Source organism: Serinus canaria, chromosome 1A (genome assembly GCF_022539315.1).
Source record: "Serinus canaria isolate serCan28SL12 chromosome 1A, serCan2020, whole genome shotgun sequence".
NCBI lineage: Eukaryota > Metazoa > Chordata > Aves > Passeriformes > Fringillidae > Serinus > Serinus canaria.
The window spans coordinates 53121678-53147980 of NC_066314.1; the positions used below are offsets into that span (position 1 = coordinate 53121678).

General features: G+C 45.8%; 1 protein-coding gene across 4 annotated transcripts in view; it reads right to left on the minus strand.

Moving 5' to 3' along the window:
• The window catches only part of CHST11 (carbohydrate sulfotransferase 11), a 168206-nt gene extending 143869 nt beyond the window's left edge, over positions 1-24337 (minus strand). For 2 of the 4 annotated variants that reach the window (XM_050969785.1, XM_050969787.1), the window contains exons 1-2: positions 24099-24209; positions 15679-15876 (exon numbers count right to left, since the gene is read on the minus strand). In XM_050969785.1, coding sequence (XP_050825742.1) covers positions 15679-15859 — 181 coding nt within the window. In that variant the 5' untranslated portion in view covers positions 15860-15876; positions 24099-24209. Of the gene's footprint in view, positions 1-15678; positions 15877-24083 lie in introns of all 4 variants that reach the window. The other 2 variants (XM_050969786.1, XM_050969788.1) reach the window with 2 other exon arrangements.
• Positions 24338-26303: the final 1966 nt, after the last annotated feature.

A 26303-nucleotide genomic window follows, 5' to 3' on the forward strand; every position in this document is an offset into this window, starting at 1 on the left:
TAACATAACCACAGACATACCAAGTGGCAGAACTTACAAGCAAAGTACGGAAATAGGTGAAAAGCGCTCAGCATGGACCAGGATGACTCAGGAACTAGATGAATAAACAGGGGTCTCTGGGGAGGAGGGCTGGTTGTCACTTAAGAAGGGTGGATTTTGAATTAAATAAATAATACACATTAGCAGTCTAAGAACTCATTAGTATTTTGTAAATATTTTACATATTAAATTCTCTGAATTCTAATGACACTAAATGGGAAAGCTGAAGGCAGAGCCCAAAACCAAGCTGCCAAGCATTTTAAACTTTCCCATGGAGAACTGGCAATTTCAGATGCTGTAGGTCAGCCAGCTGATAGTGATCCTACAAAACCATGCTATAAAAAGACTGTTGTAGCTCAGTGACAAAATAAGAAATGAGAAACTTTTCTTTTGATTTCTTCTTAAATAGCTTTTCCACAATCTTACACACACATACAAAGAGAGCTTTTAAGTTTTCTCCTCTCTCATTTCGCTGAATTTCTCAAACACGAAGTAGCTATGAAAGCAAGAAACTATTAAACTGTTATTGAGGACAGCAATTAAAGGTGCTGGAAGGAGAGGGCATAACCACCAGGATATGAAGTCCCTTTGGCTGACCCCCTTGGCCAAGTAGAACAGCTTCACAAGGCAGAGGGAACACCAATCCCCACAGCTCAATGCCATGGGGTCCCTTCCGAAAAATGGGGAGTCACAAAGTTTATTTTCCCTGCTTCACTGGGAACCATCTGAGGGACACAATTTCATCTCAACTGGGTAAAGCAGACAGAACTCAAAAGTTTCAACTTCCTTAAGCAAGTAAGCTTTGAAAACAAGCAATTTTGCAGAAGGAGATAGGAAAAAGGAAAGGAAGGAACAGGCCACTGAAAAGTTAAATAAAGACAGAAAAAGGTCAGTTAACATAATCTTTAATGGAATACTAACAAAGGAAGTCAAATGAGAGTACTGCAGTGTTCTACATAGAGAAATAGTCTAGTGATTAAATAAAACAAAACACCAAAGGCAAAGAATTTGACTTACTGTGGAGTCAGGCCTGATCAAAAATGTTTAATTAAGATGCTGGGGCATGTTCAAAGACACTAGAAACAGTTTGAAACAAAATAAAGTTTTCATAGCACCACCAAAAACTATGTTGTTAGAAGCATGTTGAGGTCAGAGAGCTTACACTGAGCTTGGATCAAAAAAGTTGAATAAAAATTAAAGAAAAAAAATCCTTTCTCATCTCATTTGTGTCCACATCACAGAGCATTCCCAGGAAGCCTTCACTTGACAGCAGACCCTGAAGCAGCTTAGACTGACACAAATCCTCTTGGCTTTTAGTGCCCAACGGACATATAGAGGTGACCTAGAACCAGAACATTTTTAGCACCCAATCCACATTCAAAGCTTCATAAGTTCTTAAAAAATGGGAAATCTTGGATTTATATAATTACATAATCTCATCCTTGTTGAGAATGCTTCCAAAACACAGAAGTGATCATAAAATTTGGATCACTAATTAAGAGAAAGTGCTTTCTGAGCTCTTTGGATTCTGCCAAAAAGGACACAGGCGTTATCACCAAATGTTGCATTCTTTGCAATTTTTAAAACAGATGTGCCTCTTTCCTGTACCAGACTGTAACTGGCTCTGTTACAGTCCCTTCCAGATTCACTTATTCGAAAGGGAAAATAGAAGGAAAAAACTTATTAGAGATGACAGTAAATCTGCTTCTTGCTGAAACTCTGATGCTGAAACTCCAGCTCTGATGAAGCCAAGGTAGGGCCACCATGACAGCTTACCTGGTTGTGACTGTGCGTGGTGTTACCTGCCCCAACCTCGCTGCCTGCTTGTACCTGCACCTCCCAAGTTGCTCTCATACCACACTGACCTCCTGGGCCAAGGCATTACACTCCCTAAAAGCTGCCTGAGACACACACAGGAACACACATTCCTCTAAAAAACATGATTCTGATGAACTGCCTGATCAAACAGTCAAGTACGAGAGATGCCAGAGCAGTGGGGCTGGAACAGACAGAGCAAGCCAAAGACAACTGTATGCAGGTGACATAAATCAGGTAACATACAGAAAACTAATATAAGAAATACAGAATGGGTTCAAAAAATGAAAAGACTCCTGTTCCAAATGCACATCCAATTGTTTTACCCTTGATTTTTTTTCACAGCATTTCCATATGCCCTTCACCTGGGACCTCCTGGCACCCCTTTGCTGTTCATCCTCCCCTCCCAGCTGTCAATGTATTAGCTCACATAGGTGAGGAAAGGCAGGAAGATGATTCTATGGGACGACTCTTTTCCTCCACTTCAGCTATGCCAATGACTTGATTTTGAAAGTTGGGCCTGTAAGGGCAATTTAAAGGGGTAACTTACAGCTACAGGCACATCTGTAAGCACACTTCTGAAAACATTCCCTGGATTGGCTTTTCATCACTGTTAGCCATAAGCACATTAGTTCTACACAACAATGCAGCAGCAGCTACAAGTGACTATCCCCCACCAAAGCTGCTGTCCTCTGAAGGCTACCCTCCTTCCCTGAGGGAGGGCAGCACATCCCTACTCATAAATGCTACAACTTCGAACACAGCCAAAGCCACTGCCTTCAAACATTCATCTTTTAACTTCCTAGCAACAACTCTCTTTTGCCAGAATTCTCCATGCCACTTGCACTTTATTTTTACTGAGGTCTCTTCTTATAATGCTTACAAGTACACAGTCTCACCTTCATCTTCAATAAGCCTTTTAAGCCTCAAAGTTTGAAGATTTTCAGTACAATGGTAAATTTTTCAGTTGAAGTTTAAGTATGGAACTAAACCCCACTTTAAAGCAAGACGCCTCAGTCTGACACTCAAGCTTGAAACAAAGTGGCATTTAGGCTTTGATCCTCAATCTCATTTGCAAGTCTGCTTTGGAAACAGATCCAAAGTTATCAAGGATCAGTCTCTGAATCTATTTCAAACATGACCCCAATTGTCAGTCTTGCAATTAAGATCCTCTCTGCAGAGATTAACATTGTATAAATTGACATAAGTTTAAATTCTCCTTCCACAGCCAGATCACAAACTTTCCATTTACAGCTTGGCTTCACCAGAAGTCCAAGCCCAAGACTGAGCTCTTGGATGCCATGAAATCTGTCTTTCAGACTAATGTAAATCAGGAGGGTTTTTTTTTTCAGACAATATATGAAGATAAAACAAACTTCATTTGTTTTTCATGTCAGTGTTGTATCTGCTTTGTCTTCTTGCCTTCCTTCAAGGAGAACTGGCAACGCCCATACTTCCAGCACTGTAGTAGACCCTGGGAAAGCCAAGCAGCACAACTGCTTCTGCCACTGCAGTTCTACAGCAAGCATGGAAAGATCAAAATAAAAATACCAAACAAATCCACTGCCAGTCTTGCTAGAAAAGTCCTAACAAACTCTCCTATGGCTTCTAAGCATTCTTGGCCATCTTGTCAACTAATCACTTGTGCTTACCAGTCAATCCTGTGCACAGGTGGAAATACCTTCCTCCTCCAGAGATATTGCCCATGAATAATGTATTTCAGGAAAAGCAAAAGCAGTCAAGTACAAGACAGAAATCACAGCTAAGAATAACCAGTGGTGAAATACAAATCCTAACAAAATTAATCAATAATGCATCATAAAAATGCAAATCTTAGCAGTAGAAAGTGGCATAAATTGCTGACAATAAAGGATTAATAAATTCCTGTTGTAATGAAATTGAGTGATACATGATTGAGAATTAGGAGAACTTGTCCTTACTGCTAAAGATAAACTGCTCTCACTGTTACCTCCCAATTTAATTTGAAGTATGTGTTAGCACTGATAACCCAGCCCTAAGGTGGTCACTATCAGAATGAGAAGCACAACAACACTGCAAAAGAATATTCATTTGCAAATTAACTAGGATACATGGCAAAATGATAAAAATGTAAATTAATAATTAAAATTTTAGTTATCAATTTATTATTCCAACACAAACTGCAGAATCTGTTGCTAGTTAGGTTGACACTTCTCAGCTGAATCCATGTTTCTTCTGCTCAGTCCTTCAGAAGTACAATGCCCTCCCTCCAGAAGAACCTTCTACAGAGCAAAGAGTAAGAAGCCCCAGTGTGCAGCAGCTCCCTGTTTCCATACTTACAGAAAAGCTTCTCTTGCCTTAACATCAAGCTGCAGGCAATGGCTCAGCACACTTCTTACGTGCCCCCAGAGGTTCCAGTGGTGTTCTTTATTTCATGAAAGCATTTCTTTTAACAATATTAAGTTTAGTAATCTCTTTTTAATTACACTGAAATTCTGACTCAAAAAAAACCCTACCTCGTGCCATATTTCTCCTCAGTACTAATGCTCGCTAATGGGAGTATTTGAAAATACCACATTTTAAAAGCAAGATCTAAAAATTCAATTAGACAGGTGCTTTGATCAGCTTTTGCCTGCTTCACCACCAGCTCCAGCTCAAGAGGTACACCCTGAACTGCAAGGAATGGCCCAAAATATGGAATAGCAGGGTATAGTTTGCATGCCAACACCATCAGAGCAAGACAAAAGGGCCAGCAGGCAGAAGGAAGAGGAAGCAACAAAAGCCATGACCTTCAATGTTCTTGCATGTCACCAGCCAGCTCTGCCAGGGACCACACATTTGGAAAGCCAGTCTCACCCCTCTGTGAACACGTGCCAGGCTATGTGTATTCCATTTAGCAGGAAGTTACTGGCTTTCCTTTGAATAAATATTCCTGATGAAATAGATTCCTCTAGGAGGGATTGCTCCTCCTACATTATGCCTTTGCTTTCTGTCCTGAAAGTATACTCATATTTAGCATCCAAAATTGAGAAAGTCTAAGAGCCAAGGTTAACTGCAACCCACCACACAAAACATGAAACACAACCATGGTGGTGGATCAACTAGCATAGCACATTCTTCTCACTGCCTACTACTTGTCTCTGGGCTCCTCTGCAGCACAAGGCCATCTGTGAGGGCTGTCAGAAGAGCTTCTTCAGAAGTTGGTAAGTTAGTAAATCACAAAAATGAGCTAGCAAGCCTACTGGCAGAACCCTGAGCAAACCAAGAAATCTCAATTGACTTGACCAATCTTCCCAGAGTTGCACCTCTGTCACCAGGACCATCCCTTCCTTCCCACCATGCTTGTCCTTGTTCCACTGACATTGTCCAAAGACATGATCATTCAGTAGTAAGCCTGAAGCTTACTAGGTTAAACTCCCAGCTCCTCCAACCACTTCCTGAAGTTATGAGCATATGCTAGGAAAGAGGTTAGTTTTACTGATTTGGCCAGTTTACTACAACCTGGTCTACCAACATAGCAGATGACCCACACAAGAACATTGCAGGGGCACAGCTCATCCCAACACAGATGTCATGAGAGGCACAATGCTTACAGAGACAGCTCAGCCCAATGCCCTACAAAGCAGGACACTGCCTGTCCCAGGAAAGAGGCCACAGGACCAACTTACAGAGCACAAGCTCACAGTTTTGGTAGAAGGCATTTTAAGATATGCAGGGAAGAACACAAGTTGGAAGCTACAGACAACCTGTGCTTGGCTTACTATGCTGCAGACATGGGTGTACATACTCCAGCAGTAAGGAAAGGATGAGTGTTTTCTCCATTCATACCTTGGAGCTCCCATGTAGCTTGCATCTGACACAAACCCATTTCAAAGAAAAAGCAGAAGTGAGGTAGTAATTGGGGTCATGCACAGGCTCACACTTGAGTTGGAATAAATCTGTCAAAATTATCAGCTTTGATAGCCAGCAATTGTTTTCAGCAGTAATTTGCTTTTCCATTGTGCTGGTGATACCCACTACCTTTGTTGAACTGTACAGGTTCAGAGAAGCTCTGTAACACACATTACTGTTGCCACTCTGTGTCAGGCCAGTCAGACTCCTCTCCTCAACATCTGGTCTGCTTTGTGCCTGCCACAGAACCATGCTTCAGCTGAGCCACAGAGGTGGAGTGCGCCCTGGCACTGCAAAAAGAGCAAGAACAGGAACCAACTCCTCCTTTCTGACAGCCAATTGCTTCGGTTCACTTGAACAGGAACTCATCTTTGCACCCTCTGTTCTGGATCAACGCCCTTCACAACAAGTCCCAGTCACACTTTAGCCATGAGGGCAGACAGATGTGGTTCTCAGATCACATTCATTTACAGCACAACTCCCTTGCAGCTGCCTTGCTTGCATATGAGAAACTGAGATGCATTTGGGGCATAAGTGCTCAGTTTGCAACTGTGACCTGTCAACCTTGAGTTGTACTCAAAGATTATTGGCAGCCTGGGAAGACAAAGCTTCCCTACTTCCTGGGATCAACCTCCTCTCCCCAAGGACCAAATTACAACAGACAAAGAAAGAAGCAATTAAATAAAATCCAAGTTTTATTCCCTGAACTTGATGATATTTTCATGTGTCAGAAAACTGCAAACCCATTTGCTAAAGGGCACAGGAACAGATGGGAACTGAAAGGGCTATTACATAAAGTAAGCATGTAAACACTGGTTGTCTGCTCCTGTAATTTCCACATGTGCAGTACTTGATGTGGCCACAACACCATTCCCACATGGCCTCACCTGAGGAAGACAGGTGCACATTTTTCCAGTTTGCTACATAACTATGTTGTGCTTAAAGCTGCCAGCAGCTAGAAAACATGACAAACACGACAGAACCCTGCTATTTCCAGCAAAGGAGTCAAATGTGAAAAAAAAGACACCACATGTATTTTTAGGCTATAATTGAAATTTAAAAGTGGTCCCTCTCATGAACATTTGAACAGATGTAGTGTGCAAGCAATCTACTACCAGCCACAACTTGTAACAGAGCAACATTTTTCATAATTCAATGCAAAATTAATCTGACAGATGAGCAAGAAGCAAACAAGCACCACAACTTCAGAGAGATATATTTTTTATTATGCTTGTTTGACTGTGAGGGGGACACAGAAACTTAGAGGTCAGCAGGGGAGGTAAAAGGCAGGAAGAAAAGCATTCCCAGATGCCTTGCAGTGATGACAAGAAGTCCATCTCTTCAAAATGCCTCACTGCAGTTCTTAGTCCTGTGTACTTGTGGGAAACAATCCCACATGTTCAGCAAGACAGATGGGAAACGTTTTGTTTCCAAGACTGAAGTAGAAAATACCCTTTCAAACACATAATGTAGCTTCCATTTCCCCACCTTGCACTGCACAAAGAATTACTTCTGATGCCCCAAAACTTCACAGGAACTGAAAAAGATGGTAGATTGAGATCAGATGCCACTTTAAGCAAACACATTCATGAAATGTTGCACCAAGGTTGTTTTTTTCAAGGAATGAACATCAACAATGTCCCATAGGCACCACAGAAATATGGAGGTCTAAAAGAGAAGGATCGGGAGAGCATCAGCCAGCAGCTGCAGCCCCTCACAGAGACGGCTGATGATACCTTCCTCACTTTGACTTTAAAACTGCAATAAGAGAAGAATGACCAAAGTGCAGGGACAATGTACTTTACAGAGAGGCAATATTTTAATTTACAGCTATGTTAAACATTGGTGCATAAACAAAAACCCAGGATGCATCACGCACATCAGCCTTGATCAACATGTAAAAGCTTTGCTGACAGAGCAAGACCATAGAAAGGATACAGTTTCATTGTATGTGCTTTTTTTTGTTTTCTTCCTTATTTTAGTAAACTTAGATTTGCTGGCAAAACCTCCAGCAGACCTGGGCACAGAGGTAAAAGAAAATAAAAAGAGAAGAGGTAGGCCTTTTTTCCACTTATATTGATCCAGTAAAACTTTCAAAAAGTTTTACTTTTATGAAAAGCTGTCCAAGCACAACACTATCTAGATTAAGTCAGGCTTGCTATTCCAGAAAACATACTTCTAGGCACAGGTGTGGCTTCCACCTCAGTCTGGTCTCATGGAGGCAACATTTTGTACAGGAGCTTTCAAAAAGAGCTCCATGTATCTGCACCAGGAGCATATAAAGCCCCATGTATCTGCACCTGGAGCATTTTCCTGTCAGGAGCACTTCAAAGGACACAAAGGTCCACAACCATCATCCTCAAAAGGAGAGCACACTTGAAGGGGGCTGCAGAGGTCTTACTTGGGCTGAGTGCTGGGAATTGGGTTGTGCCTCATATCTAGTTTGCATATGGCCTATTCCAAGCCTACAGGGGATTGCAAACCTCAGATCATATAAGCTCAAGAAATCCACCCTACCCCTCCAGTTTTATTCCTCAACATGCCACTAGCCTGGTGGGAAACCATTAAACAAACCCCAGCACACATACCCTTCCTGACCATGCCTCAGTGTTCTTAGCTATAGAGTGAAAAAGAAAGCATGGACCTACTTTGTGGACTATTTTGAAGCCATCTGATTAAAGTATTAACTGTCCTAGAAGTAGTTTTGGACTCAAATTCTCAAAGATTTCTAGAAACACTGCTCCTAACTTGCTCCCAATGAAAGCTTCAATTGCAACAAACAGCATGAACGCAGAGACTCACCATTAGCCAACGTACAACACACATGGCTTGACATTTAGCAGTGCTTCCAGGCTCCCAAAATGCTGAAAAAGTACATCAAGCATAAACCATTCTGGCAAAGTAGGAGTGGCTGAGGTACAATCTGATGACAAAAGACCCCCTCAGAGCTGGAATGGGAGGCTGAAACTAGCAAAAGGTCTGAAGAGTACAAAAAAACCCCCAAAAAACAAAAAAAACACCCCACAAAAAAACAAAACCAAAAAAAACCACACCCTAAAAGGAAGGGGGGAAAAGCCTCTGTAAAGACTGGCAGTGGCAAAAAAACCCAGCTAGTTTGGACAAACAAGAATTATGGCCTGTTTCCCCTGGTGCCAAGGCACACTGGGGGGAATGAGACACATTTCTAGCTACACAAAGCTCATAGTACCGTGTTATCATGCTGGCTATAGCATTCTGGAGATGGATGAGGCTGTAAGGCACTGACATTATACTGATGTATGGACTTCAGGCATTACTAATCATTTAGACACAATAGCCCCGTACATATTTTTGTTTTGCATCCTCTGCAAATATTCTCCTCTCTCTGCTCTGGAAGCTGTTTCTTTAAAAGTGTTCAGGAACTAGGCACAGAATGGGGAAAGACACACCAGCAATACCGATATGCTCTGGGGAGGAAAGAAAAAAAGGAAACAAAAACAAACCACAAAAATACCATGAGCTGGCTGAAGATAGCCAAATACGAAGACAATTTTAATTAAATCACATCTGTCTTATATCATCTACTTCAGCTAATTCAGCATCTCAAGTTTTATTTCAAAATAGTTAATAGCTCTAGAAGCCCCAAGTTTTTCACCATTTTTTTCTTTAATGAAATTACATTTTTGCTGCTGCACCAGAAATATTAATAGCCTTTTCTGCATGACAGAGAGAAGCTCTACAGCAGGACAAGAAAGCCTCGATCCTATTGATGATCTGCATGCTAATGGTTACATACAGCTTGTCTGTCAATGTAATTTCTACTGAAGCTATTGAAAACAGGCAGCACACCTCTCAATACTTCTCTACAGGAAAAAACCTTCCATTTTCTTGACTGTAGGAAGGACAGATAAGTGGGAAAAGAGAAGCAAAGCTGTTGTTGTTGTTGTTGTTCTGTATACTGGTCTGTAGGAAGACACAAAGGGACAAATTCTGCTCTTCATTACAGTACCTATGATCCAGAATTGATCTAACCTAGTCAATGGAACTGACCCAGATTTACAGGGGAGAAAGAGTCCAGGGTTCCACCCAAGCCTGCAATCCTACATTTCTACATGCAAGGGGAAAGTATGCCCTTTGTGCAATACAAAATCCTCTGCTCTAGCACAGTAGACCTGAACCAGCACTCAGTAAAATCAACTGAAAAGCAACCACAGTCTCCTCCAGCCCATTATGCAGACCTTGTGCCATCCACCCCCAGCAAATTCACACCACGTCAGGGTACACACCTTTCCGGGGGGGATGGGGTGGGTTTCACCAAGACCCAACAAAACAAAAATCACACAAACGACCACCCACTAAACAGAAAGAACAGAACAATAAACGAAGAACAAACAAGACAGTACATCCAAACACATAAACAAAAAGAACAAACACCAGAAACCCAAGTAACACACACCATCACACCCGTCCTCACACGCCCCCCCCCACTACCCCACAGGCACCCACTGCCCTTCACCGTACCCCCGGACAACGCCAAATTCCCCCCCCCCGTCCGCACCCACTGTCCCCACCCACGGACACCCCCCACTGTCCCCCCACCTCCCCCCCCCCCCGCCCCCCAGTGCCCCCAAGGCTTCCCCCCACGTGCACCACCAACGGAACCAAACTGACACAACAGGAACAACCGGACCCAAAGCTTAACAATATTAACCTACGATGAACCCCCTGAACATATCAGGAAACACGTCCGATGCCAAACTCTGCCCCCATCTTCACCCATAGGAAAGCTTCACCCAGTCGTCCCCCCTGACCCCAACTCTGCACCTCTTCTCACCCGCTCTTCCAACCTGCTTCCCCCTCTGCCACACCTCGGACCATCCCGCCCCCCCCTCTGCCCCGCCCGCCTTCCACCCCTCGCCCCCCTCGTCCCCCGCGTCACCCTCGCCGCCCCGCGGCCCCCCTTCGGCCCCCCGCTTCCCCCCTTCCCACCTCGCTGCCTCCCCCGCGTCCGCCCATCTCGCCTTCCCCTCCGGCCATCCCGCCTCGTACCTCCCCGCGTGCCGCCCCCTGCTGCCGCCCCTCCTGCCTCCCCTCTCCGCCCCTCTCCTCCCTCCTCTTCCGCCCCTATTACGCGCCCCGCGGCCGTCCCCTCTCTCCCCGTCTGCCACGCCCCTCTGCCTCCCGCGGCCCGCCCCTCGTCCGCCCCTCTTCCTCCCCGCGTCCCCCTCGGCCGCCCGTCCTCCGGCCCCTCGTCCGCCCCGCGTCCGCCCCGCGTCCGCGCCCCTCTGCCTCCCCGCTGCCTCCCCGCCGGCCGCCCCCCGTTCCGCCCCGACGTGCCCCCTCTCCGCCCCGCGTCCGCCCCGCGGCCGCCCCAGCTTCCTCCGCCCCTGCCTCCCCCCCCCCCGCCGCCCCCCCGGCCTCCTCCCGCGTTCTCCCCGCGGCCGCCCATCGTCCTCCCCGCGCCCCGCCTCTGCGGCCTCCGCGGCCGCCTCGCGCCTCCCCGCGGCCGCCACCTCTTCCTCCCCTGACTTCCGCCCACCTCGCCCTCCCCTCGTCCCTCCCCGCTGTCCTCACCCGCTGCCGCCCTCAGTCCTCCCCTCCTGCCGCCCCGTCGTCCCTCCCCGCGTCCGCCCCCGCTTCCTCCCCTCATGCCGCCCCGCGCCCGACCCCCGGCGGCCGCCCCGCCTTCCGTCCACTCTTCCTACCCGCGGCCGCCCCCCGTCCTCCCCCCTGCCGCCCCTGCCGCCCCCCGTCCTGCCACCCCGTGCCTACCCCCCGGACTCCCCCGTCCTCCCCCCCCGCTCCCCCGGCCGCCCCACGGCCGCCCACCCGGCCGCCCCCCGGCCGCCCCCCGGCCGCCCCCCTGCCTCACCCCCGGCACCCCCCTGCCTCCCCCTGTCCGTCCCACCCGGCCGCCCCCCGGCCTCCCCCCTTTCCGCCCCCCCGTCCGCCCCCCTGCCCGCCCCCGTCGCCGCCCCCTCGGCCGCCCCCGTGCCGCCCCGCGGTGTCCGCCACCCCGCCCTCCCCCGCCTCCCCCCAGGCCGCCCCCTGCCGCCCCCCGGCCCGCCCCCCGGCCGTCCGCCCCGTGCCGCCCCCCGGCATCCCCCCTTCCTCCCCACCGTCCCCCCCCCGGCCGCCCCCCTTCCCGCCCCCCGCCTCCCCCCCGCCGCCCCCACGGCCGCCCCCCAGGCCGCCCCCGGCCGCCCCCCGGTCCTGCCCCCGTGCCGCCCCCCGTCCCCACCCGGCCCCGCCCCCCCCGGTCCCCCCCGGTCCACCCCCGGCCCCCCCCCCGGCCCCCCACCCCCCGGCCCCCCACGGAACACCCCGGCCCCGCACCCCCCACGTCTCCCGCCAACTGCCCCCCCCCCTGAAAAAAATAGGGAACAAAAGGAAAAAAAAGGATCAAAAAAAGGATACAAAAATTGATACAAAAAAGGAAAAAAACAAGGATAAAAAAAAGGAAAATCCTATTTCTTGCCCAAAACAAAAGCCAAGCAGGGAGCCATGTTTATCCTATCTGAGCTTGCCTAACCTTGCCACAAAGGACAAGTAAGACTGATTTGGGAAGAGAAGGGAAGTGGAGAGGCAGAGATAATCTGGCACAGTCCACAGGATTGCCAGTGCCATGGTGGCAGGAACTCTGCATGATGTCCAGCTGACTGATCCTGTAACAATTAATAAATCCAGCAAGTGGGACACAGCAATGCCTGGAAGCGCACATGTCCACAGTCACCCTTGCAGTCCATCACACTCTGGCATATTGCCCCAATGATTAGCAGCTACTTCAACTTCATAGTTATGTGCATACATACACGTGCTTAATTCTAAAGATAAAACGCTTATCACCATCTGGAAACTCAAATGTATTTTAGAAGTTAATCAAGACTAAAATACACAATCAAGACATGCTTTATAGTTTTGTATTTATGACTCCAACTGACACATTTGATTAATCACCAAGGGTTTAAAAAGTGTTAAGGCCCTCCTCCTCAGTTACTATAAATTTTCTGCTACCGCTTCCAACACAGGTTGTAAAAATATAGATTACTAGAAGGACATATGCAGCTCCTGGTACCCACCAGCATGGGTGCAGAATGCGCTATTGCGTGTCAGGTCACTTCGGATAATACAGACATTTTTGTTCTGCCTGCATACCAATCAGCTTTAAAGCACTATAACACAAATAGTCTTTAAAAGGATTTGTAACTACCTAAAGCTCTTGTTTTAAGACAAGGTATTACAGTAAAGATCATCCATGAGATCCAATTACAGTCTCCTTATTAATTATATGCCTACCTTTCCTACCTTTCAAAAACCTCACAAGCTATCCATTTTAAAGTTTTTGATTCCTTTATACAATCATTTATCAGCCAAAAAACCATGAAATACTAGCTACCAATGTCATTATTAGACAAATTCAGAAGGCATTACTCTAAGGGTCCTGAAGCTCACATTTTTATCATCTACAAAATGTATCTTGAGTGTCCTTGTCTTAAAAATTACTAAAAGACACGAAAAAAAAAATCCCACAGGTCTCTGCTTTTTACAGAGTACACTGTGTTCGAGAAGTGGATTGAAACCCAACAAAGCCTTTTATTCCTTGTGGATTATATATGTGCACTCTGCAATTAAAATCTATGTCTCCTACCTCTCAGCCAATAACATAAAAAGAAACAATCTTTTGATATTAAGATGACTAAGGAGGGTATCTTTTAGCCTGAGACAATGCTGACGCAGCAGCAGCAGCAGTTCCCTCTGCAGATTGAGCACAGCTGAGGATGAGATTCTGCTCTTTTACTCCTGGAGAAGCGAAAGAGGGGGCCTGATCCTGCAAAACCACACATTGTCATCACATTCTTGAAACCAAGGCTGCTCCCTGCCAAGGGCAGACAACAGTTACAGGATGTGAGCACCTGTTTTCGCATGGTGCGTCCACTTACCTCTGTGCAGGTCCACTTACCTCATGACATGTTGTGATAGAGCTAACCATATCCCAAACCTCTGAATCACTGCTCTGAGAAATTCTGCTTGATGCTTGTTTGTATTTTCCATTTCCCCCTACACCTTCTTTTATAACAATACGTTTTTTCATAGGATGTTGCCGCTCCTCGACAAGCAGTGTTGATAGTAATGGAGCAACGTCATCCCTCAGTTGTTCTACAGCCTGGCACAAACCAGAAAAGGCCACCCTTGAAGCGGCACGTGACCCTCTTCCCTATCCCCTTGATACCTGCTCCCCTGCCCCTCTAAACCATCCTTTGCTGCTTCTTCTACAGCCTACATAGAATTAATCACATCCTTCCTGCTCTCAGTCGTGGCTCTTTCCACATGGTCTCCGTGGAGCAAGCGTATTCGCCGAACTAAGACACTACACTTACCACTCATTTCACTTAGTACAATCAACCAGGGCCGCTATTGCCAGCCCACCTGGGCACTTCTGGGACTTCTTTTCATCTCCAAGAACTTTCCTACTCCTTACAACAGCCGTTGTTAGGAGAAAAGGTTTGCACTTCAGCCATCAGTGCATTTGGATTCCACCGCGCCACACCTACTACCAGATTTTGTCGAGGGGTGGCAGATGGGGTGCGTGCCTGTGTGCACTTTCACACTAACACATTTGTGTGCGTATAGCCTCTTTTTTTCCAGTCAGCTTTTATAAGTGCTCATATCTCTGTTTTTTTTAATGCACAGATTCAAATTGTCAGGGGAACAAGACATGAAATTACTCAGTTTTCCAAATCTAGCCTCAATGTCAGTGTGTTCTAAAATGAACATTTTCCTTCAAATGTGTTCCCGTGGCAGCCATCAACGCATTTTCTTTCTTTTAAATACCTCCCTTCCTCTTGGATGCTTGTAAACTAAATGTTAATGCCTCATTAATGACTTCTCTCTATGTGTAAATTAATATGAACCAAAGGAAAATCGGTCTCTGCTTTCTTGCCAACCCACTGGGACATTGTACAAAGCAACCCACAATAGCATTACTATTTTAAAATAACTCTGAAAACCCGGATATTAAATGAAATGCATAGAACCGTGATTGTTTTTTTTTACAACAAGAAGCCTTCCTGACACTCCCATGGACACAAGATTTCTTGTTGCAAATTAAAACAAATGCCTGTGCTCGCGTTACTTAGAGCCACATTCGTTATCAAAGTCCGTTAGCATCTCACAGAACTGGGGAGTCCTGGTCCAGCCACTGGGCTCTCTGAGCTTGCTGGCACAGAGCTTTGACAAGGTATTACAGTAAAGATCATCCATGAGATCCAATTACAGTCTCCTTATTAATTATATGCCTACCTTTCCTACCTTTCAAAAACCTCACAAGCTATCCATTTTAAAGTTTTTGATTCCTTTATACAATCATTTATCAGCCAAAAAACCATGAAAATTACTAGCTACAATGTCATTTATTAGACAAATTCAGAAGGCATTACTCTAAGGGTCCTGAAGCTCACATTTTTATCATCTACAAAATGTATCTTGAGTGTCCTTGTCTTAAAAATTACTAAAAGACACGAAAAAAAAAAATCCCACAGGTCTCTGCTTTTTACAGAGTACACTGTGTTCGAGAAGTGGATTGAAACCCAACAAAGCCTTTTATTCCTTGTGGATTATATATGTGCACTCTGCAATTAAAATCTATGTCTCCTACCTCTCAGCCAAATAACATAAAAAGAAACAATCTTTTGATATTAAGATGACTAAGGAGGGTATCTTTTAGCCTGAGACAATGCTCGAAGCAGCAGCAGCAGCAGTTCCTCTGCAGATTGAGCACAGCTGAGGATGAGATCCTGCTCTTTTACCTCCTGGAGAAGAGAAAGAGGGGGCCTGATCCTGCAAAACCACACATTGATCACTCACATTCTTGAAACCAAGGCTGCCTCCCCCTGCCAAAGGGCAGACAACATTTACAGGATGTGAGCACCTGTTTTCGCATGGTGCAGTCCACTTACCTCTGTGCAGTCCACTTACCTCCATGACATGTGTTGGATAGAGCTACCATCTCCCAAACCCTCTGAATCACAGTGCTCTGAGAAATTCTGCTTGATTGCATTGTTTGTATTTTCCATTTCCCCCAACACCTTCTTTTACGTTTTTTCATAGGAGTGTGAAGCCATCGCAGCAGTGATTGATAGTAATGGAGCAAAGTCATCCCTCAGTGTCTACAGCCTGGCACAAACAAGAAAAAGGCCACCTTGAAGAGGCACTCTTACTATTTAAATTGATACCCTGACAAACTATAAAAATCCTTGCTCTTCTACAGCCTACAAAGAATTAATAAAATCATTCCTCTCTCAGTCTGGATATTTCCAAATGTCTAAGTTGAGAAAGAGTAGCAGAAATAAGAAACTACACTTACCACTCATTTCACTTAGTAAAATAACAAGGGCAGCTATGCAGACCACCTGGCACTTCTGGGACTTCTTTTAATATCAAAGAACTTCATACTCCTTACAACAGCCTTGTTAGGAGAAAAAGGTTTGCACTTCAGAAATCAGTGCATTTGGATTACCCGAGCCACCAACTACAGATTTTGTAGAGGGGTGGAAGATGGGTGAGTGCATGTGCACTTTCACACACATTTGTGTGCGTAGGCCTCTTTTTTTTCCAGTCAGCATTTTATAAGTGCTCATACTCTGTTTTTTTAATGCACAGATTCAAATTTGTCAGGGGAAAAGACATGAAATACTCAGTTTCCAAATCTAGCCTCAATGTCAGTGTGTTCTAATGAACATTTTCCTTCAAATGTTCCAGTGGCAGCCATCTAATTTTCTTTCTTTTAAATAGCATCCCCTTCTGATGCTTGTAAACTAAATGTTAATGCCTCATTAAGGACTTCATCTCTAATGTGTAAAATTAATATGACCAAAAGGAAAGCTGTCATCTGCTTTCATTGCCAACACTGGGGACAGTGTAAAAAGCAACCCAAAATAGCATTACTATTTTAAAATAACTCTGAAAACCCTGGATAATTAAATGTTAAATGCATAAGACAGTGATTTTTTTTTTTACACAAGGAAGCCTTCCTTGACTCCCATGGACACAAAGCTTTCTTGGTGCAAATTAACAAATGCCTGTGCTGCGCTTACTTATACCATGCTGTTATCCAAAGTCCTGTTAGCATATCACAGAAATGGGAGTCCTGTCATCCACTGTGGCTCTCTGAGGCTTGCTGGCACAGAGCTTTTCAATCTCTGAGCTCCTAGAGTATTGATGTGCTGCAAGGGCCCCGACGAAGGAGGAATGATGAGGAGGACTCCACTGATATCAGAAGGCTAATAATTACTTTATTATACTATATTATTCTATACATCTAAAACTGAATCTGCCAAGCACTCAACCCTGTACACAACTGCACACACTGCACTCAATCTCGTGACTGTTACCTAACAGTCCTGATACACACACACTCTTGGCCCTGATAGGCCAAGGAAACAAAACACCATGAATTTGGGTAAACAATCTCCATATTGCATTCTACTTTTGCACAAACACAGGCACAGCAAATGATAAGAATTGTTTTTCCTTTCTCTGAGGTTCAGAGAATGTGAATCCCAGAAATATTCTTGGGAAGATTTGTGCCTTGCTTTTATCTTTGAAGAGAAATGTGGGGCTACACTAGACTGGAACCAGTAAGACACACCAGCTCCCACAGGCATGCCTGCAGTTTCCATGTTCTGCCCAAGGAGCTCCCCACCAGCCCATGGAGACTGGACGTCACTGAAAAGGCAGAGCAGAGGATGCACACTGCCACAGGACAGCCCTTATGGATAAGTGCTCCCAATCTGTGTACAGGTTGCCTTCCATTAGGTAATTCCTAGTGATGCTTCAGGTGTTGTGACAGCCCCAGAGGACTCAGGGGAGAGAGCTGAAATCTAACATGGGCCATTCATGAGGAAACTTACAATTTACAGTATCACAGAAGGGAAGGGAGCTACTCCAGACAATTTCCCCAACAGCTAGCTCCTTATGAAGGAGCATATGGGGAGAGCAAGAAAACAAACCATATGCATTGATCAGCAATAAATGAAAAGTGGAGGATGAAAACATTACACAAGAGAAGCAAACCAGAGTCCAAGAGTATATGCAGTAATTGGTTTATCCATGAAACCTTAGTTTCAGGTGCCAAACAATTACATCAAAGGGGGAAACATACTGCACCTACTGCTGATTACAGTCACAAAACTGAAATCCAAGAAAATCCCTGTGGCATTAACCAGAGATAAGGATTAGGAACTGAATTCTTTCACTGGTTCACAGTAGTATCTGGTGGTCTCGCCTTCTAGTTAAGAGCACAAGGCTTGTGCCAGAAACACCACTTTGTCACATGCAAGCATTCTGCCCATAACAAAATGACAATATCTATAACCTGGGTACTGAAACACAAATAATGAGGAATTAACTGAACTCAGTCAGAATTTTGACTGTAAGGACAAATACCTTGCTCACAGATATCCTACATGAATGAGCTACAAGGATCAAGAACATCCAACAAAGCACGAACATGCTTTGAAATGTTATCCTTGTAAGATAGTAGGTGGTTGCTGAATCTAAATAATCCACCACAGACATGTCTTCATCTTTATCCTGGACATGCCAGGCCTACACAAGTACATAGTTCCTGAATTTAATTTCATTCCTTTAATGTGAAGGGGAAAACTATTTTCATTGATTTCAAATAGCCACTTCATCCATGCATCTTATGCTTCATTTTATGTATGTTGACACTTAAGTCACACACAGATCTAAAACCTTTGCTTTGAACAGCACAAACAATCACAAAGAAAAACTATCAGATTCAAATCATTGTGTCCCCCATCCCAGTCCTTAACTCCCTCAGGATCAACTTAGAGTTGATACATAATACATATGCATCAGCCCAAAAAGTCTGAGAGGAAAAAAACTGTGCTAGAATGACATTCACACAAGGACAACTGCAGCAGCTTTGTCAGGCAGGATTTGATACAGTACATCAGCCAAGAAAGTCAAGCAAAATACACTAGTGCTGGCTTTGGAAAAAGTAACATGAATCTAATTTCTTCCAATTGTCTGAACCACTTTTAGAGTTAATCACATGGTACAGTACAAGATAAACTACCTGCCACTTCTGAAACATAATGGAAGCAACTCTAGAATTCAGAAAGATACTCATATTTCTCAATATGAAATAAAAATGAGATACTAGTTGCAACCAACCAATTTTATCAGTTTGTTCATAAAAAGCACTGGGCATTTCTGCTTTACATGCTGTTTTGCTAAGTTCAAGACAAAGTTTCCGTGCACACTGACTATCTCTAAAAAAGTTACTTATGCTAAGTCATGACACTTTACATCTGTGAATACAGCATCAGTGCTCTGAAAGTTAAGACATATTTTCCCAATATTGATATACAGTAATATTAATAAAAAAGCCTGCATAGTAGAAAATGTAACAATGGAGTCATAAATATCCTGTTGCAATAAGATAAGACTCCGACATAATTACCCAGCTAATTTTTGCTTGAACACATTCAGAGACATTTTTATTTCTTCAGTTCGGCAAGCAGTTGTTGCAAAAACCTACACTCATTTGCACTGAAATAGAACAAGCTGCTCTTCCAATAAGATTAATATCCACTAACCAGGAAGATTTTCACAAGATACAAAGAACAGCTTAACTATCAACTCAAAGCAGTTCCAGACTACCAGTCTCTTTGAGCAGAGTGACTAGAGTAGGTTTGCTCACACTGATGACAGTTGCATGGCAATCTATGAAAAGCTTTTATAGGGACACCAACAAACAGACAGAGTACATGGCGGGGTTTCCGGGGGATGGATTTCATTGCATGCAATTAAATGAGGGCCAGTTTCTTGTGACTGTCAAATTATTCTGTATCCCAAACAGAATAATTTAAAATCAGTATACAGGGTCCATCAAAAGAATGCCACACACCCAACTGCCTTGCAGATCTCATTCTCCTTTGTAAGCAAGAGAGAAAGCAAGGATCAATTGCAAGATGGGAGACTGCTGCATTGATTTTCAAACAGAATCTGCCATAAAAACCAATGGTAAGCTTGTCTTCAGACCTAAGGAAAAAAAAATCTCCTGTGGTCTGAGTTGTTCTGATATTTGAGCAAAGGCAGACATCAGCTATCAGCTATACCATGCTGCATATGTAACTGATATGATCATGGAGATGAGGCAAGTCTGACCTGTGAGATCTAACCTTCAACAGCATCCAGAGAAGAGCAGTAACAGTCTAAAACAGGAGATGGAAAATGGAGCAAAAAAATGCAAGTGGAAGGGAACCAGGTTTAGAATAAGTCAGTTTGATAAACCTGTCTGAGGTAAGATAAAAATGGTATTGATTATCCTGCCTCTGTGAGAAATTTTACAACTTGGGGGATCCTAACACACCACCAGTGTGACCCCCAGCCTGGCACAGCAGCTCCTGCCTCCACTGGGTGACTCACAGTCCCCCCCTGCTGCAGCTGGGAAGCGTACAGAACAAAGCAAACACATCTGTGAAAGTGTAGGCAGGCTAAAGACCAGTGAGAAAACTGATTTCATAGGAAATACAGCAGATAAAACTATGATGGGCGGTCACATAAAACCCAAAGACTGACCTATTTCACACAGACAGAAGTTCCAGTAGCATGGAGCAATAATAAACTTGTACTCAGTTATCTAGATAGCACATGGCAGGAGACACAAAGGGGAAAATATTTGAGCAAAAGAGACAGGGAAAATCAGCTATATATTGCTATATCTCCAGCTATAGCAAACACTGCAGCATGGTTTTTTTTCAGTAAAGGCAAAACAGGCAATGGGAAAACACATCAAAGTCCCCACTACCACTTCTTTCCTCAGGAACAAACACAGCTTCAGATAAGCCATAACAGCCAGGATCATCTCCAGCATTTTCTTTATAGTGGTCCTGAGCATTGAAGAGCTGCACAATTCATCTTCCTTTAACAACAATTGGTTGGGGAACCTTACTTGGGAGGGTGGGTTCCCAGCTTTTCGGCAATCTCTGACAAAACTCAGACAACGCAAAGGTGCAATAACCAAACAGCACATTTACAGCTGGCTTCCCAACAAAGAATGGGAACACAGCCAAAAAGAAGAAATAGTAAAACCCACCTGATTTCCTTCCAGCATGAATGTGCTGGTATTTAAGATATGGAACAAGGGATACATGATACTCTTTTGCAAAGATAAGGGTAAGCTCATCTTCCCAGCTTCAGGCATTAGGTGTGTTTGTGTTGTTTGGGTTTTTTGCCTGTCTTTTTTAAAAAAAGGTTTCTGTTAACTATGTAATTTTTTACCCCAAAGAAAAAAAATAAAGCTATCAGCAGAAATTTATGTCTCACTTCTAGCAAGAGTACTATATTCAGATCTCCTAAAATGGAAAATCCCCTCTAACAGATAAAGATTTATCTTAACCCAGAGGGGGTTGGACTCATCATCAGCTGGCCTCCTAGCATCTTTCACCTTCACTTTCTCTCATCTGAAACTGACGAGAAAGCTCTGTAAGTAGCCTCCTGAAATTCACTGAGAGAACTCTGGAACTCAAGAAGGACCTGGCACTTCTCTTTGAGGACTTACCTGAAAACCTTATTTTCTCTCCAAAAGGTTTGGGTGGGAATTTTTCATCTAATTCTGATTGCAAAGTGCCTCTGCCAGAGAGCATGGTAAGCGACCAACAACAGTGACACTGGCAAGCCAGAGAGGAGAGACAGCTCCCTCCTGCAGCCATCCAAAGATATGCTTCAGTGGAGACCAGCTAGAATTTAGAACACCTTTCAACAACAAAAAGGACATTAACCAAAATTTTGAAAGCACTTAATACCTCCAGTCCTGACATACACTCTGCCCAGGATCTAGTTCCAGTGAATTCTGCCACACAATAAAGGTTACGAGCACATGTTACAAAAAAAGTCTTTATTCCAAAAAATGATCCACTACCCAATGTATATCACATTCACAGGTCTACCACCTCCCTCCCTCCTGACCCTTCAGGAACTCTACATTCATCTATCAGTTGCATTACCAGGATGGTAACACATACAATGGCATAACAGATATCTGGGAGAGCAGCTGTCTGAACCTTATAAACTGTGTAACCCACTCTGTGTAGGACTAAAGTAGAACTCCCGAGCTTCCCAGCAGTTTCTGCTATGGAAACAGCCCACCAAAAAAAAAAAAAAAAAATCAGAATAAATTATGATGAAAAAGGCACAATAAAGGTTGTGATCTATTTATTTCCAGATCTATTCCACTCTTACTAACAACCTAAATATATGTCACACAGAAAATGGGTGCACATTATCCTCCCGGTGATTTCACAGCATCACATTCTCTCCTCAGAGCTTATGCTAAATCCTTTGAACTGTACTAAAATATCAGCTTATTTATAGCCTCACAATACAATGAACATAAAGCCCTAATCTCCAGTAGTTAACTATAGAGCATATTGAGAATTCTTAAAAGATGATTTTTCTACATTCAAAAATTCACAGAAGAATATTTAGCCTAATCTCTCATCTACTGTGTGCAAAGTTTGTGTTCCAGCAGTATAATTCATCTGAGACAAGGGGAAATTGGCCAAATTTTCTGAACATGTGTGCGAACTATTTTATCTGTGGAACTCCACCAATTAAAATATCACATTTCTATTAAATTGGTGAAGCCATGTTACAACCCATAATTCTGCATGATGCCTTGAAGACCAGAAATAAAGCCTTCTCCAGGTCTGTGAAGGACTGAGCAATCCTTGTGAAGCCAGTAAGCATGGGGCAGACACAGCAGGAAAGAGAATAAATATGCTCATTCTTCCAAGAAGTTGGGAGGCATTAACACAGAAGGGCACCATACAAAAACATATTCATCAAGCAAATTATACCAACTCTGGAGGAGCAGACAGCTGATAGAAAAAACACCAAACAGGACTTGGCTTCACCACAGAAAAGCAGATCTACTGATTCCTAATTCTCTCAGTGCACCAAGCCTCTACCATTTGATGAAAAATTCTCCAAAAACTTTCAGGAAAAATCAATTCTCACAGCATCATTTAGGTTGGAAAAGACCTCTGAGACTGAGTCCAACCACTAACTCAGCACTGCCAAGTCCACCACTAAACTACATCTCTAAGTGCCGCATACACATATGGCAACTATGGGAGCCACAAACAGGGAAAGAAAAAGCCGATCTAAATAGATCCTTTTTCCTTTTACTAGACTGCAATTCCCTTATCAACTACAGCTATATGCCTGTAGGCAGGACACTTGAGAACAGGCAGTAGACAATAACAGGTACGGCTTGGAAGACTCACCCGCTGAGGAGTGAGGCCAGTCTGCCAGCTACAGCTGCTGGCCCACTACGAGGTATCACTCCCTCTCACGCTCAGCTGTCAGATCCCTCGAGAAAGACATTGAGAGTGCAATTCCCACGTCATTTCTCAAGCAGAAGGGGGGAAGTGAGACGGACAGATCAAAATGATTTTTTTTTGCCATGCTGGACAAATTTCACCAAGCTGCACAAAGCATCCACGAGGGGTCTGTGCACACAGCTGACACCTCATGAAGTTTCCACAGCCCAAGCCCACCTTTGTCTGAATTAGCAGCTGATCGACGTGGGACTTACCTGGGAGCCAGCATCCGCTGCCTCCGGTACAGGTCCGTCCCTAAAATGAGGGAAACCGAAAAGCAGAAGTCGCTTTAGGTACCCGGGAGTGTGGGTCCGAGGTGAGCCCTGCACAGCGCTCCGCAGCCTGCGTCCCTGCGGACACCCGTGCCCAGCCAGCGGCTCCACCCGGAGCCCCTCGGCCGAACAGGGCAAGACCGGGACGGGCAGCCGCCCCCGCCGCTCCAGACAGCTCGGGCGAGCCGGATCGGAGCTGCCACCGGCGGTAGCGGGAGCCCTTGCTCGGCCGCGGTGTCCCTGACGCTTCCAAAAACGAAAAGGGGGAAAGACGAAGGCCCGCGACCCCTGACAGGAGAGGGAAGCTGGGGTCGCGCTCCCGGCGAGGAGGACCGCGGGGACCGGGTAACTCCTGTCGCCCCGCAGCCATGAAGCGCTCCCCAGCCGCTGTCGTCTCCCGTCCCACCTCACCAAACGCGAGATATAAAGCGGAAAATAACAAAATTTTAAACAAACCAACTTTCCTCCCTCCCGCAGAAAGTTTCCTAGGGGGGGGCGAGGCGACCTTCCCGTGGCCGCCGCGGGCGCTGTGCCCGCCGCCGCCGAGCCTCGCGCCTGCCGCAGCGGCGCCGGGAGCCGAAAGCTCGATCCGGGGGCAGCCGGCGAGGGTTCCCGGGGCGGCCGCCACCTGCGCCGGCGGGGAGGGGAGGAGGGCGCTGCCCTCGGCGGGGCCGGCGCGGTTGCGGTGCCCTACCTGGGTGCAACATACTTTGGAAATAGAAGATGGCGAGGATGAAGGAGCCCACGGAAGTGACCAGGACCATCCTGCAGACCCGGTTCATCCTCATTACTTCGAGCACCGCCGGCTTCATAGCGTTGTCTGGCGGCGCAGAGAGGGCGGCGGAGCGCGCAGGAAGCGCGCTGAGAGGACGCTGAGAGGACGCTCCGCGCCCAGGAGCCACAACCGGAGGATGCCTAGGCGCCCGCAACCCGCGCTGGGGGGCGTTAATGCCACGCTGGGCGTGACCACGCGGCGCGCCAGGCGGAGGGGCGCTCTGCGCGCCCGTTGGGGAGGCGGGCTAGGCGGGGAACCGGGGCGGAGCGCGGCCCCCCTCGCCAAGGGCAGAGATGGTCCCGCCCGGCAGCGGCGGCGGGCGGAGACGAGCCAGGCGGTACCGGGGGCCTGCGTGGGCCGCGCCTCGGCCTCTCACGGTCCCCGGGGCGTCCGGCGGCCGTCGTCCAAGGGGCTCCGCTCTCCGTGAACTTGTCACTCTCTGGGTCACTCTCGCCCTCTTCAGGGTGGCGGGGTCCCGGCAGCCGCCGGCGGGCAGGAGCATCCGTTCCCAGCTGGCTCTGCCCGGCGCCCCGTTCGTTGAGAGAAATTCTGGCACTCTCAGTGGTGCCCGTCGCTCCGCTAACCCTAAATGCCTCCTTTCAGGTCTCCCCTCGCACCGCAGGTTACGTTACAGCCGGTCTCTGCCGTCGTGTTTTGCCGGTGCCACGCTGCCCCGGCCGGGAGCTGTTCATTTTATCAGCGGCGCAAACACCAACTTCAGGCGCACGGAATCATCCAGGGGGCAGTCCGTGCCACCTCGCCTGACAGAAATGAAAGGGACTTCTTTTGTTTTCAAACCCGAGACTTCTAAGATTTCTGCATTAACCAACACTGCTCATTTGTCGGTAGAATCAAAATGTCCTTGCCCCGCGGTCGGCCTGCTGAAGGTGGATCTACCTTTCCGTAGTCGAGAGCAGCACCAGGCGATGAGATACGAACCCGTACGTGGGAGGAATGCAGAGGAGCTGCGATCTACCGAACAAAAGGCCTCTGCCGTGCCCAAGCGAGCATCGGGTTTGGGACAGCTGGCGCTGCAGGGGAGCTGGGGACTGTCAGCGAGTGCAGCTCGGCTGAGTCCCGAGCGAGGTTTCCCAACGCGAACCACACGGCACAGCTCTCTAACTGGGACTATCCTCTTGCTTTGAACTACGCAGATGTTGAAAGTACAGTGCTGAATGGAAATGTCTTCTTAGCAATTTACCATTCATCTTTGTGCGGTGGTGACAGTTCTGTTTGTTTCCCTGACGCACCCAAATACCACCTTGCTATTAGTTTTGTTTTTTACTAAACTGAAGATTATTATACTAATGCTGATACCATCTTCTCGTGTAAAGGGATTTTTTTTCCCTTCGCGCTTCTTTTTGCTCTTCCGATGAGTTGGGGGGAGGGGTCTTTAAAATGAAAATAGCCCTGAACAGTCTGAGTCCAAAGCTGGGAAGCAAGTGTAGTAAAGCATACTTTAAGCTAAAAAAGCCCTTCCACTTCCATCCCCTCTCACCCTTGCCCCCTGCCCCCTCAAAAGAGGCAAACCCCACAAACAGACAACCCCAAACAAAATAAACAAGCAAAAAAACCCGGAAGGTATGACTATTCATTCCCAGTTAATTGTGACAGAAACATGCAAAGTCATCAGAGTTATCCATTTACACTTTCTAAAAGCCAGAGGTCTTACCTCAAGGATAAACCAGTAATTGGTTAGGCATTTGCAACGGAGTAGATTATTTAGTATTGGCCTGGAGTTCCTTTTATCAGAAACAAATTCCATTGTTCATTAACGAAGGTTTTATGCAATAGTTTTCTTACTTTCTCTTGATTTTCTCCATTTTTTCTTTTAGCAGTTTTAATGGGCAGTAACCATTTTCTAGTCTTCCTAATGTAAAGGAAGCTTTAAATTTATTTTTCTCTTTTAAGTCCAAACTGCAAACAAGACAAAAAGTCATTCTATGAAAAGCACTAGACAAAGAGAAGCATTTCTTTGTAATGCATCATAGTGGTGGATAGTTAAAGCAGTCAGCAAAAGTCAACCAGAAGCAGAGCCTGGCATTTCAGCATCCCCTGGTAATACATGTGGTGCAGCAACTGCAGAATTTTAACAGAAAGACCTGGACTGTCTCCAGGAACCTGGATAAGATATCGAGG